This window comes from Salvelinus fontinalis, chromosome 38 (assembly GCF_029448725.1).
Source record: "Salvelinus fontinalis isolate EN_2023a chromosome 38, ASM2944872v1, whole genome shotgun sequence".
In the NCBI taxonomy this organism is placed as follows: domain Eukaryota; kingdom Metazoa; phylum Chordata; class Actinopteri; order Salmoniformes; family Salmonidae; genus Salvelinus; species Salvelinus fontinalis.
In genome coordinates, this window is record NC_074702.1 from 31,954,469 (window position 1) to 31,971,360 (window position 16,892).

The 16,892-nt window shown below is 41.4% G+C and overlaps 1 protein-coding gene across 1 annotated transcript; it reads right to left on the bottom strand.

The window, feature by feature from the left end:
* Positions 1 to 3,801: 3,801 nt before the first annotated feature.
* Positions 3,802 to 10,426, bottom strand: LOC129837904 (PR domain zinc finger protein 13-like). Its single transcript, XM_055904426.1, has 4 exons — positions 10,071 to 10,426; positions 8,454 to 8,585; positions 8,210 to 8,330; positions 3,802 to 5,908 (listed from the first exon to the last, which is right to left on the bottom strand). The coding sequence occupies exons 1-4, from the start codon at positions 10,242 to 10,244 to the stop codon at positions 4,440 to 4,442; spliced, it is 1,896 nt and encodes a 631-aa protein (XP_055760401.1). The 5' UTR covers positions 10,245 to 10,426; the 3' UTR covers positions 3,802 to 4,439.
* Positions 10,427 to 16,892: the final 6,466 nt, after the last annotated feature.

Here is a 16,892-nt window from a genome sequence, read left to right on the forward strand (position 1 = left end):
GCTACATAGGCTATTTCAATCATATTGAAATCAATTTCATGTTCAGTCAATTGAGTTCTATTTTGTGACTAGGTTACTGTCAAATTTTTGGCCTCAATGTGTTTCATGATGTGTGACAACGTGTGCAATGAGGTGTAGAAGCACCGCGGCTCGGAAAAACTCCCTAGAAAGGCTGGAACCTTGGAAGAAACCTAGAGAGGAACCAGGCAATGAGGGGTGGCCAGTCCTCTCCTGGCTGTACCTGGTGGAGATTATAAGAGTACATGGCCTTTAAAGCGAGATTGTCCTTCAAGATGTTCAAATGTTCATAGATGACCAGCAGGGTCAAAAAATAATCGCAATGGTTATAGTGGGTGCAACAGGTCAGCTCCTCAGGAGTAAATGTCAGTTGGCTTTTCATAGCCGAGTCTTTAGAGGATCGAGACAGCAGTTGAACGAGAGAGAGAGTGGGGGGGGGGGGCAAACAGCAAGTCCGGGACAGGGTAGCACGACCGGTGAACAGGTCAGGGTTTCATAACCGCAGGCAGAACCACAGAAACTGGAACAGCAGCACAACCCAATAGTGTGCATCTGCAGCCCGCAATTCAAGGCGTTCCTGCATGTAGGCATTCCCGCATCTGCAGGCAGGAACACCCCCCCTCGAGCGTCCCATTGGTTCCTACATGAATGCCCCACCTCGATCACCCCATTGGTTCCTGCATGAATGCTAGCTAGCGGGAGCGACACAGGTAGACAGTGTCCTTCTCTCCCGCCTGCCGAACACCTGCCCACACCATGTTAAAAGAACTGCGGGAAAACAGTGACCGACAGGCGGGGGGAAAGGACACTGTCTTCAGGTCGCCCCCGCGACACCATGTGCTAGCTGTCTAGCTAGAGTTGTTACCGACATCGTTACCGACACTTGCACAGCAGGCGGGAGGCTGGGGTGAAATTGTGTGTTAGCTAACTAGCTACCTTGATGGTTAGGGACACCCTGTCTAGCTAACATGCTAGTTAGCTAGCACACAGTGTCGTCTACTGTGTACCGGACTAGCTGAATAAGCTAGCACAGTGTCCTTCGCTCTCTCCTGCCCAACACCTGCCCTTGCCGTCGTTAACAGAACTGCGGGAAAACAGTGCCGACAGGCAGGGACGAAGGACACTGTCTACCGGTGTACAGCTAGCTAGCTACCATTATTGCCACCGCCCCTTCTCTGTGGGGTTTATCATCGGCTGGCATCCAACATGATTGTGCATTAACACCACCTACTGTACTGGAGTGCCTCCACCTGTCCTAGCTTAAAAAATTGCCAATAGAAGCATACATTCCTGTAGATGCAGGAATGTTCACATGCAGGAACACCTTCTAGCACTGCCAGCAGTCATCAGGCCAGGTAGTCCTAAAGCATGGACCTCTGGGAGGGGAGAGAGAGAGGGAGATTTAGAGGGAGCATGCATAAGATAACACAGGACACCAGATGAGACAGGAGAATTAGGCCTACACCAGATATGGCATAATGATAAGCCGGCTCAATAGCCTATTGAACCTATTGAACCCTAAAACCCCAAACAGCAAGCAATGCAGGTGTAGAAGCACGGTGGCTAGGAAAAACTCCCTAGAAAGGCCAAAACCTAGGAAGAAACCTAGAGAGGAACCAGGCTGGGGGGGCGGGGGGGGGGGGGGCAGTCCTCGTCTGGCTGTGCCGGGTGGAGATTATAACAGAACATGGCCAAGATGTTCAAATGTTCATAAATGACCAGCATGGTCAAATAATAGTAATCACAGTGGTTGTCGAGGGTGCAACAGGTCAGCACGACCAGGTGGACTGGGGACAGCAAGGAGTCATCATGCCAGGTAGTGCTGAGGCACGGTCCTAGGACTCAGGTCCTCCAAAAGAGAGAAAAAGAGAAAGAGAGAATTAGAGAGAGCATACTTAAATTCACATAGGACACCGGATAAGACAGGAGAAGTACTCCAGATATAACAGACTAACCCTAGCCCCCGACACATAAACTACTGTAGCATAAATACTGGAGGCTGAGACAGGAGGGGTCAGGAGACACTGTGGCAGGATATAACCCCAACCACTTTGCCAAAGCATAGATATTTTCAACCACCAACTTACCAACCTGAGACAAGGCCGAGTATAGCCCACAAAGATCTCCGCCACTGCACAACCCAAGGAGGGGGACGCCAACCCAGACAGGAGGACCACGTCAGTGACTCTACCCACTCAAGTGACGCATCCCATCCTAGGGACGGCATGGAAGAGCACCAGTAGGCCAGCCATAGGTGGTAACATCTCTCTAGGAACTGATCCGTCGTCAGTATTGTGGAATAATTATAATGTTAAGGTTTTAATGGAGAAAGCTAATCTGAGAACAGCGCTGCTTTTTTTTCGATTCTATCAGTATCAACACATGGTCTAGCGACGCACTTGGCAAACGTTCTCTCTGCATGGTTGTTTGGGAAACGCGCTTAAAAGTTGTCTGGAAATAGTTATGTATCTGGTACGATCATCATAATGGTTAAGTTACATCGCAACTGGGAAACGAGACCCAAAGCCCTTTCGCAAAGGAAAAAGTAGACAACGGGAGTCGTTTAAAAAGTCTGATAGGCTTTTGTTTCAAACTGGGAAAACCGGTGTTTTTTTAATGGGTGTTATTCACTTTATACTGTTTTAGAACTATCTGAGTCTCAAATGCATCAATATTTTTGTTCTATCCTTTTTCTGGATCTCACCTTTTACCCAAATAAACGTATTTTGCCCTTTTAAATGTTCTTTTTACGACACGCCATAAATCTGACCTGCTGTTATTTTAAGATTATATCTGCTCTTTCCACGGAACAAGACACCTTCCTGAAACTGCACTTTTACGCACAATGTAAGAAGGAAGCATTTTCACTGCACGGTTAAAACTGTTCGTTATCTCTATCAGGAGAATGTGACTTTATTTCGTGACTAGTGCATGTTGTCGAAGGTTTAGGTCTCTATCAAGATTGAGGGTGATTTCATTTCCAGCCAGGCATTTCAGCACAAATTCGTATGAAATTCATGAATGTGTTGGAAACGGACCATGTTTATTTATTTTCTAAATGAAATTCCGATTTAAAAAAAAAAATGTTTTAATAAAATGTATCTAGTATGTATTACGAAGCCTACTTGTTGCAGACCCCACGTTTTTGTTTGTTTTCAATTTACCTGGATTTTGTTGAATCTCTTACTTGTTGGATCAGACAATTGGTTGTAGACCATTTTGATGATGATGATGATGATGATGATGATGATGATGATGATGATGATGATGATGATGATGATATAATATATATAACCTCTTTAATCAAATGTAATATTGTATTTACAACGGTAAGAACCCGGAAGGCATACTTTTTAAACGCCCCAACTCTCGTCGACTAGTCAATCATTCTTCTTAATGGCTACACCATGCTCGACAGTGGTGAGATATATTGCGTGTTACTGTAATGCGCACAGTCAAGCGTTTTGTCCGGTGCGATAGCGTCCTCAGAGGAATTCAGAGGACACCCCATTTGAAAAACGTCTTCAAACTGAAATAATCTTATCTTTAACTGCACGGGAAATATAGAGACTACATCCTGATAACCCTGTCTACAATGTAGGCTAAAAGTGGAATATCGAATTATTCATTGGTGCACTAACCATGGCAGTTAAAAGTGAGGGGAATTTTTTTCTGTGCATTGACTATATATTTGAATCAAGCAAGTGACAAACAATTTCAAAGTTTTAAATTACATTTATTAAAAAGGAACAACTCAATGAACAAGAGGAAAATATTGTCAATATACAATATCACTTATGAACAACCGTACAACACTTTTTCACTGAACAGTGAAATATCATATTTTTACATTTGTACATGATGCTGTTTAAATCAGATGTTATTTTTTTTACTATAAACAAGATCCTTAAATAATGGATTGTTACTAACTGCTATAAATATTTGCTGAGCCTTTTCAACTTTGCCCTAAAAACAATTAAATGCCCTCGCAAGAAAGTGCAACATTTAAGTAATTGTAATTGAAATGAATGAAAAGAAATAGCAGTAAGTGTTTTACAGTGCAGCAGACCTCTATTTGGGGAACACATTGGCTACCAATTAGCATATACAAAAATAAATTCATTATCATCAGCTGTGATATTATACAATTCTGAAATCATACTGCCTATACTTTGTTCCATCTGAAACGAATAGGACATTGTTGTAAAAGAAAAAGCTGTCATTTGAAAATTGTCTAGTCCTAATCTGATTATTATTTTTATTTTTTTAATTACATTTTCAATAGCTTTAAAACATACATAAATAACTTTCGCTCCTTGGGGAAATCATAAATTACACAGAAATATGTACAGGTAACCTGTAACCATTTCACAAAACATTGATCCGTCTTTGCCATAGCCCTACACGTGTCAAAATCTCAATTAATCATCTATTTTACTGCATTCTTGGTCGCTTTGATCATCGGTGAAGCATACGTCAACGTCGCTGTCATTGTCGCTCTTTTGCTCTTGATCCTCGAATATGCCCTCGGTTTTGTCCTCAGCTTTTTTTATTGTTTGTCCAGGGTGCCTTGATTTGACATGACGCTCCAAATCCCTCCGGCGCACCAGCACCTTGCCACAGAACTCGCACCTGTACGGGGTGTTCCCCTCCGCGTGGAGACGGATGTGCTTATTCAGGTTGCTCGGGTCACCGAAGGGCCGAAAACAAACTTTGCACTTCAATGGTTTGTACCCTGTGTGAGTTCTCATGTGAATCTTGAGTCCGTATTTCCGAGAGTACAGTTTACCACAGTAAAGACATAAGTGTCCCTTTTTGGGCTTCCCTGAGCCTGTGTTAGCAGTGGGCATAGAGTCGAGCCTGGTTCGGTTCTTTTCAACGGCTATTTCAGACAACTGTTGAGTGTGCATGGCTATCTCCCTGTCAATGTTGGTTATTGAACCCAGGTCTTGGTTGAGTGCAGGTGCGCCAAAGTAGGACATTGTCTCCGGGTATTTTAGGAGATTGCTAAAATGGAATTTCAGTGGGTAGTATGGTGAACTATAAAGCAGCTCGCCATTGTACACGGTGAATGGCATGAGGGGGATATTGCAATCTCCATTATATGGCTTGACGCCATCAAACTGAGGCAGAGAAAACCTCTCAAAATGGAATCCAGAGGACATCTGAGAGTAGCGCGAGGGGGACAGTCCAGAGGTCATTCGGCTCTCCACGTGCTTGAAAGCCGATGTCTCCTCAAAATTAGGTATTAACGGAAAACCCCTAATGGGGTTTGCGCACGGGACCACGGGAGATGTAGAATCTAATGGATGGACGCACTTGGAGGGATGGCTTCCGGTCAAAGGTTCATTCAAGGCTCGCGTTGATTTCATGTTCCCCAGGAGTTTGCTGAAGCCTAGTCCATTATGCTTCCCATTAGTTTCCTCTCTGTAGACGTCAGCCGTGGGGACCTTGGATTGGCCCATGGGCTTGAATGCAGAGCGCACGCCTGGGTGGAACCCCATGTTGCTCAACATTGAAGACGTTGCGCCAAGGCCCATGAGATGTCCGTGGTTTCTGGCCGAGGTAACGCTCATGTCAAGTGCTCTGTCCTGCTCCTCAGAGCTGGGTTTCTTTGATACGCCAACTTTGTTGAGGAAAGGTGAGGACGACACGGTCCGTCTGACAGAGTCTGAGATGGAGGTGTTGTGGCCGTTCCTGGGCGAGGCGGAGGTGTAGGGAATGTCCCCGGATTTGGGTGACCTGCTGAAGCTGTCTGTGCTCCTGGCCTGCTCGCTGTTCACAAAGCTCCGCCCGTTGCTCAGAGCGCAGTGGAAATGGACGTGGGCCTTGAGTGTGTTGGGATATTTAAATATTCTCCAGCAGTACCAGCAAATGTAGCGTTCCTCACCTGTAGAGAAGCAGAGAGACATGAGGTTAATTAATATCGATGGGTTTCCATACTCCTGAATCTCCCCTCTTCTGTCAATAAAGCACTTTCAATCTTGAACATTTGTGTTACTACACATTTCTATCTATTGCTTTGTGAGTGTAGAAGCCTATTATCGGGTGCTTTATGACTGATGTGCCATCTGCAGATGCTCCCGGTGGCCTATTAGAGTAACCTCAAACGGTACTGTTATTTTGTGCCACATGCACGCACATCTTTACCGTTTCTTATTTAAATGTTTTGGGTAAATCCTTTGAGATGAATCTACTCGTTTCCGATGGGCTTCATGTTTTGAATAGGCGACAGAGTATATTAACCCTATCCACCTCATCAAACGTGAGCAATGACACAAGTTGAACAATGGGAGGTCAATTATATAGATGTAATGATTTTGTAATCCTTATAGAGCTGTTGTTTATCATCGCCATCAAAAGAGCAAACGCCCCGTCCAATCTGTCGCTCCGAAACCAATACGTTGAATAGGGGGACTTTCTCTGTCCTCTTTCCCGTAGAAGTGACAGCAGCTGTTGCTTGAAATCGCAAATCGCCATAGACAATAAGGCTGGCCCATCTGTTAACGCCAAATAATAGGACGCGTATGTCAAGGAGCGCCCCGGTGTATTGGACGGAGAGCAGCAGAAAGTGCTTCGCCACAAATCAGGGCAATAAATATCCCGCATAAAAGTTAGCATTCATTAGGCAACAATACCGTATGTAGCAAGCTAATTTACCGTAAAGCACCTTTTTTTGAATTCATTTGCGTTTGAGTACATGAATATTAATGAGGCGATGACATTTGTTAACCTCTGTCCCCCTATGAATTACTATCGTCTGCTTTGATGATTGTTAAAACACGCCTATCCCTGCTTTTAAATTGCGGGTTTATTCCATGTGCCTGTCACTGTAATTAGTGTAACAGTCGAATATAATTTTGGTAGGCTATATCTTGAAAATGATTGTCAGGCCCTCCATTTATCATGACCAATTCATCTCAGACAGAGTAATTACTCTTAGAAAAAAATATTATTGATAGATCCAAATAGGGTTCTATTGCTTGCTTCATATATGGCACCCCGAAAGGTTCTATATAGAATCCTTTAAGGGTGCCATATATGCAGCAACCATGGAATCCTTTTTCGTTCTATCCAAAACCTTTTTTTTCTAAGAGTACATTTGAACTTCTTAATGTAGATCGGTATTGGTATTTGGTATTTTATTAGGATCCCCCATTATCTGTTGCAAAAGCAGCAGCTACTCTTCCTGGGGTTCACACAAAACATGACACATAATACAGAATGAAATCGCAAATCTGTGAAAGAATTTAGACTAGGCATTATAATTTAATCTAAACACAGTTATCGGATTTTCCTGAGTAGGCGGTATCCGTTAGGTGTAATCTGATTAAAACCGGAATATTTTGCTGGTGATCATATGATTAGGCTATAATTCGACAAGCCTACAAGCCCATGGCACCGCCACTGTTTGAATATCCAGATAATATTTTTTTTTGGGGGGGGGGGCGTTATTATCATTATTATTGTCATTTTCTGTTTATTACACGAGCACAACTAAGCTTAGTAGGTGGTGGTTAGGCCTGTTGCTGGCTGTTTTACACATTTAAATGTTATTATTGAATTGTTTACAATGAAATTCTATCAAGCCTATTTAGTTAACAAGACCATTTAACTTTTTCATGTAAATAAAACCATCAAATTAACCCGGAATCGAAATGTATGCTCTGGGGATGCACATTTGTCAACCGTGAAAATATAAGCCTACAACCTTTCAACAGAAATTGATTATAATAGCTGGACGCCAAGGTTTGGACAGTCACTTAACTGTGCAATGATGGAACTCACAACATGTCAATGCCAGTAAGCAGCATCATCAGGTCTATACTGTAGCCTAATCCATTTCTATTACAACTTTTGTTTGGACAATAGCACAGTTGTTAGAGCGTTGGGCCAGTAACCGAAAGGTTGCTAGATGGAATCCCCCGAGCTGACAAGGTAGAAATCTGTCGTTCTGCTCCTGAACAAGGCAGTTAGCCCATTATTCCTAGGCCGTCATTGTAAATAAGAATTTGTTCCTAACTGACTTGCCTCGTTAAATAAAAAATTAATAAAGATACGTGTGGATTTCGATCATGCATAAGCGTGTTGAACTAGCCGGCAAACAAATATCCATGATGTATTTTGGGCTACTTCTTTCATCGTTCTGTATGGTTACATTACAGGGTCATTCTACAGTGTTCTTACCTACCTTTCTCGTCGTGTGTTGGAGTGGCAGTGGTAGGGATGTCGTACCACTGAGCCAGAGTGTTGGAGTACCACACACTCAACTCCTCGCCTGCTGGGATATCCGTCAGCACACGATAGAAAATCTAACGTAAAAGAGCAACGTTAGATACATGCAACTAACTAACTGTTTCAGCTTGAGTTTAAAAAAATATTTTTTATCAAATGACTTGAGCTTTGTGCATTTTCAAATAAAGCACACTACTGACCTGCCCACCAGGTAGATCTGAGACAGCCTCCAAGTTCTGTTCTTGACTGTTTCTGGCCGCCCGGATACACCCAATCCAGTCTGGCACAGGGCAACCTGATTCATCCACGATTTCCCCCCTCAGCAGCCGAATCTAGATACACCAACATGGATGGTTCAACGTTAGAAATGATGCTACTAAGGCCCAACATTCGATAAAATCACAGCTCGCTAAAAGGCCGGCAGCCGCAGTTTCTAATAGTTTATGAATAAATCATAAACAGAGTTTCATATTTGATATTGTGACGTCACGCTTGACTGCAATTGGAGAGAAAAAAAAGCTTTGTTTCTTTTCGTATTGGCTTAGCACAGTCAAGGCTTTAGTTTTAGAAATATTGGTTTATTAAATAGTGAATGAATTGTTTGTTGTCATTATGCCCAATGGCTAAATGATAGTCTATAGCCTACCTTGAGGTGTGCCAATGCGTTTAATGCGTCTTTATCCGCTATGTTAACCAGCGGTGATAATTTACCAGGGAGAATGACACATAATTGAGTTGATATGGGAAACGAATTTGAGAAGTGTCAAAGGGTTTCTAAACTGTTCAAGCAAATTAAAGATTGAAGCGTGACATTTGACACGGAGATTGCACCTGATGCGTCACACGAAGCCCGGGGCGATGCATTTAGCCGCATCAATCACGAACGACGACAGCAGGGTGTAGGCCTTTTCCTATATTTATAATGCAGTTATAATGTAGGGTACTTATCTATTGGTTTGTTAAGGACCATAAACTCACCAATAAACAATTAGCCTGTACTAAAAAAAATATGTTAAATTAATGAATAAACATTAAATGAAAATAGAAATAACCTTATTTCTGGTTTGTTCCATATTGTATTAATAACGATATGTTGCAGGAATGTTATTTTAGATGTTCTATACATTTCTATAGGCTATATTTGAGTATTTCTTATCCATATTCTTATTCTATACCTCGAGGCTGCGGTCTATGCCTTAGCATCTTTCCATGGCCGGGGTGCATTAAAATTAAATGTTTAATTTGAATAACTTGCCTACTAGCCTGTGAAATTTAAAGTGGACAAGGAAATGAAATCTCACATAGCACCCCAGGTCGCCCTATTAGGGCGGTTAAGTAAAGGCACAGAGTGACAAGTCGTCCCACTAATATAACTCAATTATTTCCAACCTGACAGCACGAACCAATTAATAACCGAAAGCCCAACGAACTTTGACAGGTCTGGTTCAAAATGTTTTAAAAAAGATCACTGTGTCTCCTTTACCTGCCCTGATAATTAAATGTAGGCCATTAAGAAATAAAATAATGTTTTCGAAATTCATCCATTATTTATATCAGTCTTATACATAAATAATAATGTGAGTAATAATATAGGCCTTAACGTGATAATGATTATAATGGAATGATTTGTCATTCAAATAGGATCATCTTTATTAGAATGCCACTGTAGACCATTTTTTCTTCCGTTAGTTTGTAATTCAATTCGGAAGCCTGCAAAAATCATCCTACAAAAGCAGAATTGTAAAAAACGAATTTTTGAAGATAGAAAAAAATTAGGAATAAATCAGATTTAATGCCATAAGAAAAACTGTGCTTACCTTTCTCTTGGTTACGACCTCTTTGCGATCAGTAACGTATTTCCCTAGTTTGAAGATGCCCGGCACCGGTCCTATCCGCAGGCCGGTCGGGATGATGCAGTCTGCAAACACACTGATAGTGGATGCCCGAGTTGCTTGCATGGCTGGCTCTCCGTGCAGTGGTTTGAGAACCATGAAGACCACGCAGTGACTGATTGAGACAAGAAGGAGTCACAGAGATGAGGACAGGCCAATCTCCGCCCGCAAAGTGATGCGGTGGCGTATGTGATCCGGCTTTTCTAATGGAGCAGCAAGGTACCCCCTCGACACATTAACGCGCAAGGGCGAGCAGTATGCGCGCGGTGTGAGAGAGTTTGGCTCTTTCGGCAGCTGTGGGGAGAAAACGGGCTGAGATGGTCACATGGAGACTTTCCCTCACCCTTGCACATAATGAATTGCTCCAAAAACGGTCAGGAGACAATGGGCCAGGCGACCTTCCCATCCCCAAAATCCAATTTGTCAAGGGCAGAGAAAAAAGAGTGCAGAATCAAAGGTCTGGAGCTACCATTAATCCTCAGCATGTGGCTTTGTACCCCAGACAGCTCCGATATTTTAACTGACAAATCCACTGTATAATTTCTCCATAAATTCTCCCCTTTTTATTGTTCTTTTACAAACCAGTTTTTGGAAATCAGTCACTACTTTAAATCTACTTGGTTGCGTTATTTTGGGTTTATATACTTCAAAGCTCTTTATTATCTCCGTTTGGCTGCATTGTGTGTCCCCAGTTTAACAAAAGGAGCAGGAATGCTTGGAAGACTTGTTAACTTCTATTGACTCCCGGCGTGTGTCGGGTTGAGATCGGGCAGGTACCAGAACCACCAGAAAAATAGCAACAGCTTTCAAAATAACCGCCATCTTATCATTTCACACTTGTGGTTTTTCTTGTCACGAATTCAATCTAGACGTTTTCCTTCAGCTGTGACCTGGCACAACACAGACCTTCATAACGTTGAGTTTAAGTTGCCACGGTTTGAGTTTGATCATTTCAATTTCATCCAATTATTTATTTCAAATAAATCTTATTTTAATTAAGATGATTTAAGTTTTTTTTATTCATCCTTTATTTAAGCAGGGAAGTGACGTTGAGACTGGCATCTCTTTTTCAAGTGAGCCCTGATATTTTAAGAGCACATTTTATATTATACATTATTATATCATAATGTATATGTTATAAAATTCTATTTTGTTTTCTTTTTATTGATACATTCAAATACGAATCAATACATTAGGCAATAAACCATTTCATTTATGCTGTGTTTTTGTTAGGCTACTATTTGTATTAGATTACTGACTATTGGATGCTCAAATCCTCTGAATGAACTTTCAGTGTTTTACGTGGGAAAACTTCACTAGTTCTACTTATAAGATACAATAGGCCTGCCTGTATTAGAAATACTAGTACACTAGGCTGAGTAAAGGCCTACTCAGTATTTTGTACAGCCTAAATTCCGTAGACGATGGAAAAGTGTATAGGCTATCATTATTAGGCCTACTTCATTTCACGAAGTCAAGTTATGTGATCTCGAAAAAAGCGAAAGAAACCTTCAGTCGCTTTTTTCACCGCAGGTTTTAAAACTGCGATTGATCCCTTGATCATCTGTCGTGGAAGTCTCAACAGAGGGCGAGATAGTGAGAACAGCAACCTGTGGGCGATAAATTCAGGCCATGAACATGACCTGCCAACCTCTGCCCTGGCGACTCTGGGATGACACTGCGCCATAATTGAGGGGGGGCAGCGATGGGGTCTCTCTCTAGCCCACGTAAAGGTATCCCACTGCTCCACTCTGTAAGGCTTCTCTTCTCCCAGCTTCACGAGTCAACGAGCGTGAACGACACGCGAACAATTTCATCAATAGGCGTATGCAAAGTCCGGCTGTGCGGAGGGTTATTTATTAATGTTGCCATTTGTGACTGGTTCCCATCCACCCGGGAATAACGGATCCGTCCTCCAAATCTCTCACACCAGTCGGGCCGGTTCTCATTCTCATCCTGTGGCTCGACGTCGAAGTTCTCAAAGTGAAATTAATTATTCTCAGAGGGGGAACGGGAGACATTTCCTTTCTGTTTGCAAACCCTCGAAAAGTAAGGGTGAATCCCATTCCAATGCGCGCACTGAAGCACGGTGAACAGTCAAAGGCTCGGTGTCAGAAGTGAAAGCAGTGTTCGAAACAAATGGGATGGAAAATTAAATGAAATTAAATAGCTTGACCGTCGGTATTGTCCTCCTCTTTTTAAAAGACACATTAATTACATGGTCTCAGCTTTACTCGAGAACAGTATTGCGGAGTCAATCACAATATTCCACACAACCTTACTTACTCTCTTAACGAACTTCGCATCTCTTTAATGATTTTAAATAACGGCCATTGAAGAATTGGAACTTGAGCGGAGGGAGACGTTTTTATAGGAGTTGGCCTGTTTCGCTTTGCCCGGGTCTTCCAGATTAGAGTGCCAGCACTTCAATTTTACAATCCCGTTGTAATGTGGGGTTTTGATTTAACATGTTGGTCCTTAATGAGCCATGAATGTAGAGGGACAACCAGTGTGTAAAACAGCGCGGTTACGGGGACCAATGCCCCACCAGGGAACTCAATTCATGCTCCTTAACTACCCGAGGGTGCCAAGGGTTCAACACACATTCTTCTGGACCGGTTACAATACCATTTCAGTGCCACCGGGCTCCCAGGAAAAATAAGTAGACCATAAACTATGCTCGGGCCTTTTCAAATGACCAAATCATTGTTCCATTTAAACTTAGCCTGGTAGGTCATTTTTTTTCCCATGTATGTGTTGGGTAAAGGTGGTAGCGTTGCATTTTACGCACATTGATTGTTCTATTTTGTTATTTAACCTTTATTTAGATTGTCTTTTTGATGCTTATTGCGTTTACTATAGCATTTTCAATGTGATACAGTCGGAAAGTGGGCAAAAGTGCAAAGACAAGACACAGTTTCATACGTCATACCATCATCAGTGTCACATTATTGGCCCCATGTTCGGCTTACTGACATAATGACATTTTGTGAAATATAGTGGCATTCTGATACTTTTCCCCCTTCATTTTTTGTGTAGCATGGACCAGGGGTGTCACGCACAACACAAATCTGAGGGGGCACAATTCAAGTATGTGAGGATAGCTGGGAGGTGGTCCGAAAGGGGTTCAGGCCACATCCAAGAAGTGGCGAATTTTGCATTTTTCAAACACATGAAACACATTTTTTTCTGCAATCTAGAGCCATAATTATTATGCTTAATTCTTCTTCATATCTAAGCATACCTCTTGAGAAACTAAAAATGGTTATCTGCATCTCTGCTCAAATTTGGGTAAAATATTTGGGTAAACAGCTTTCATTTAACAGCTTGCAATTAACTTTCAATTAATAACTTTTTTATTCAGAACATTTAGTAATTGGTTACTTTCCCAAAGTCTACCAACCTTGGGAACCTATCAGGGCTCGCTACGGCCAACTTCATAAAAGGTGGCTAGTAGTATTACATATATATAAACAGTACCAGTCAAAAGTTTGGACACACCTACTCATTCCAGGGTTTTTCTTTAATTTTACTATTTTTTACATTGTAGAATAATACTGAAGACATCAAACATTTTAAATAACACATATGGAATCATGTACAACCAAAAAAGTGCTAAACAAATCAAAATATATTTTATATTTCAGATTCTTCAAAGTAGCCACATCTTGCCTTGATGACAGCTTTGCACACTCTTGGCATTCTCTCAACCAGCTTCTTGAGGAAGTCACCTGGAATGCATTTCAATTAACATGTGTGCCTTGTTAGAAGTTAAATAGTGGAATTTCTTTCCTTCTTAATGTGTTTGAGCCAATCAGTTGTGTTGTGACAAGGTAGGGTTGGTATACAGAAGATAGCCCTATTTGGTAAAAGACCAAGTCCATATTATGGCAAGAACAGCTCAAATAAGCAAAGAGAAACAACAGTCCATCATTACTTTAAGACATGAAGGTCAGTCAATGGGGAAAATTTCAAGAACTTTGAAAGTTTCTTCAAGTGCAGTCGCAAAAACCATCAAGCACTATGATGAAACTGGCTCTAGTGAGCACTGCCACAGGAAAGGAACACCCAGAGTTCCCTCTGCTGCAGAGGATCATTTCATCAGAGTTACCAGCCTCAGAAATTGCAGCCCAAATAAATGCATCACCGAGTTCAAGTAACAGACACATCTCAACATCAACTGTTCAGAGGAGACTATGTGAATCAGGCCGACTACTAAAGGACACCAATAATAAGAAGAGACTTGCTTTGGCCAAGAAACACATGCAATGGACATATATTTATTTATTTTTTTGTAATGTTTAAACAGGACAAATCTGAGGGGGCACATGCTTCTGTGGCCCCTATGGGCAGGACACCTCTGGCATGGACTATAGCCAGGTCCACTTGGGGAACAAGTGCATTTTCATAAAGAGCATGCTTTAAAGAATGAGCAACGTATTTCCCTTCGTAATTTCACACCTCAGACACAGCCTATGCCTTTTAATGATAATATTACCATAATTATGTTTTTCACTCTTAGGAAATTCCACAGGCTTTATTTACATTTGCTTTGCTATCTAAAACTTGGAAAATGCATGCTGCACAAATGGTGGACCAGCTGCTTTGCAGATAGGGGATGCGGGTGGGACATACTGACTCGTTTGAATAGTAGGCCTAATTATGCTTGTATGGGAGTCTCACCAGATGACATGATTGGGATTTTAACCCAGACTAATATTCAAAATCGCATTAAAGAGTGGCGAAATAAGTGGCAACTGATTCGACGCTGATCATGCGTGCTCTCATTTTTAAACGCCCTTTTTAGAGGGCCGCTCCATTTCAGTATTCAGTCCTCAACAAAGTTAGCGCCGGGTTTTGAACCAAATTTCCCTGACTTTAACTCACTTGTCTCGGTTGAGGAGACCCGGATAATGGGGTGTAAAGTTGTTTGAATTGAGAATTTGTTTCGGTGTACCTTATAAATTCATACCCTTTCTCACTCGACCGCCTCAGAATGAAACTGTCACTCTATTCGATTTTCTCTGCCGTCGAGCGCATTTAGTACGAGCTCTGTTTGTGAAGTTCATTCCTAGGCAAACGTATTCAGGGAGGGCTCGAGATGAATAGTTCGGCGTGTCAGCCGCCCCTAATTGGGATTAAGGCACTTAAAACATATTCAAAAAGTGACCGAAATTCACAGGTTTCAAACAAGTCAAACGTTTGTCCTTCCGGCACACTCATAGCTTTATGTTTAGGGTATAGTTATGAAATGTGATGGAATTTTCGAATGTTTTGTGTGGAATAGCCTATAGCCTATGTTGCGCATGCACGTTTTTCGCTGGATGCGTGATGTGTAACGTGTGTCTTAACATTGGCTGCTTATCAAAGGTAGGACTAAAGCGCATGAATAAAAAAAAAAAAGTTGCGCTCACTTGCTGCTGTCTGCTAATTTAAAAATAACACCACTAATTATATTAGGAAAATAGTATGTTTCCGTGTATATATTTTCAGGATTTTCTTATTGAGGAAATAATAAAGGCTCTCAATGAAGGTATAGAGGAAGTCAAAATAAGATATATTCTTGGAATTGTAAATCAACAAGGAACGTGCGTTTCAGTAGCCTACAGATATTATGTTATTATTGTATTCTCATAGGCCTAATTGTTAGTTTAGTTTGCATAGGCCTACGTTTGACTGATTTGACTGAGATGAATTTCTTAATTTATCGTACAGGGCTATTAACATAACGTTTTTATGTTGTGTCCTGTCAAGCGTATAGCCTAAATTAATGAATTAATAGAAAACCCATCGAGTCTATTGTTAAGGCATCATTTGGGGAGAAATATGAGTATTTACAAAAATATAAGTGGGATCTTTATTTTTCCATTCACAATGAGAACGCTCTTCCTTGCTCGAGTAACAACTAGGCTACATTTTGATAAACGACAATATAGCCTACCTTTGCTCTGTTAAATGGATTAGGTCTACATGGAATATTATCTATTTCAGTAGAACATGCATGTGTCAATATAAAGGATGTAACAAGGCCTAATTTTAGGATACTTCAAGTATGTATTCTACTTCAGAGACATTCGATTAATATCAACGTGCTTTTGCTTATATTTTTCTATTTTTCAGACATTTCTCAAAGCCGGTCAAATTCAGGGGACTTTATTCCAAGAGCATGATTTATAGGCCTATAACACAGTTAGTGCAGGGAATTTGCATACGTACAGGCTACTTCAATTGACTAGATTTAGTCTACTTTTTCATTGCCATTCTACACAATAACTGGTTGTTAGTGGACTAATATTTATTTTATACTATTTATACTCAACAAAACTATAAAGGCAACAATTTCAAAGATTTTACTGAGTTTCCGTTCATATAAGGAAATCAGTACATTTAAATAAATTCATTCGTTCCTAATCTATGGATTTCACATGAATGGGAATACAGATTTGCATCTCTTGGTAACAGAGACCTTTAAAAAAAAGGTAGGGGCGTGGATCAGAAAACCAGTCAGTGTCTGGTGTGATCACCATTTGCCTCGTGCAGTGCTACACAGCTCCTTCGCATGGAGTTGATCAGGTTGTTGATTGTGGCTTGTGGAATGGTGTCCCATTCCCCATCAGTAGCTGTGCGAAGTTGTTGGATATTGGCGGGAACTGGAACACGCTATCATACGCTATCATCATCTTAAATGTCAATCCAGAGCATCTCAAATATGCTCAATGGGTGACATGCCTGGTGAGTATGCAGGCC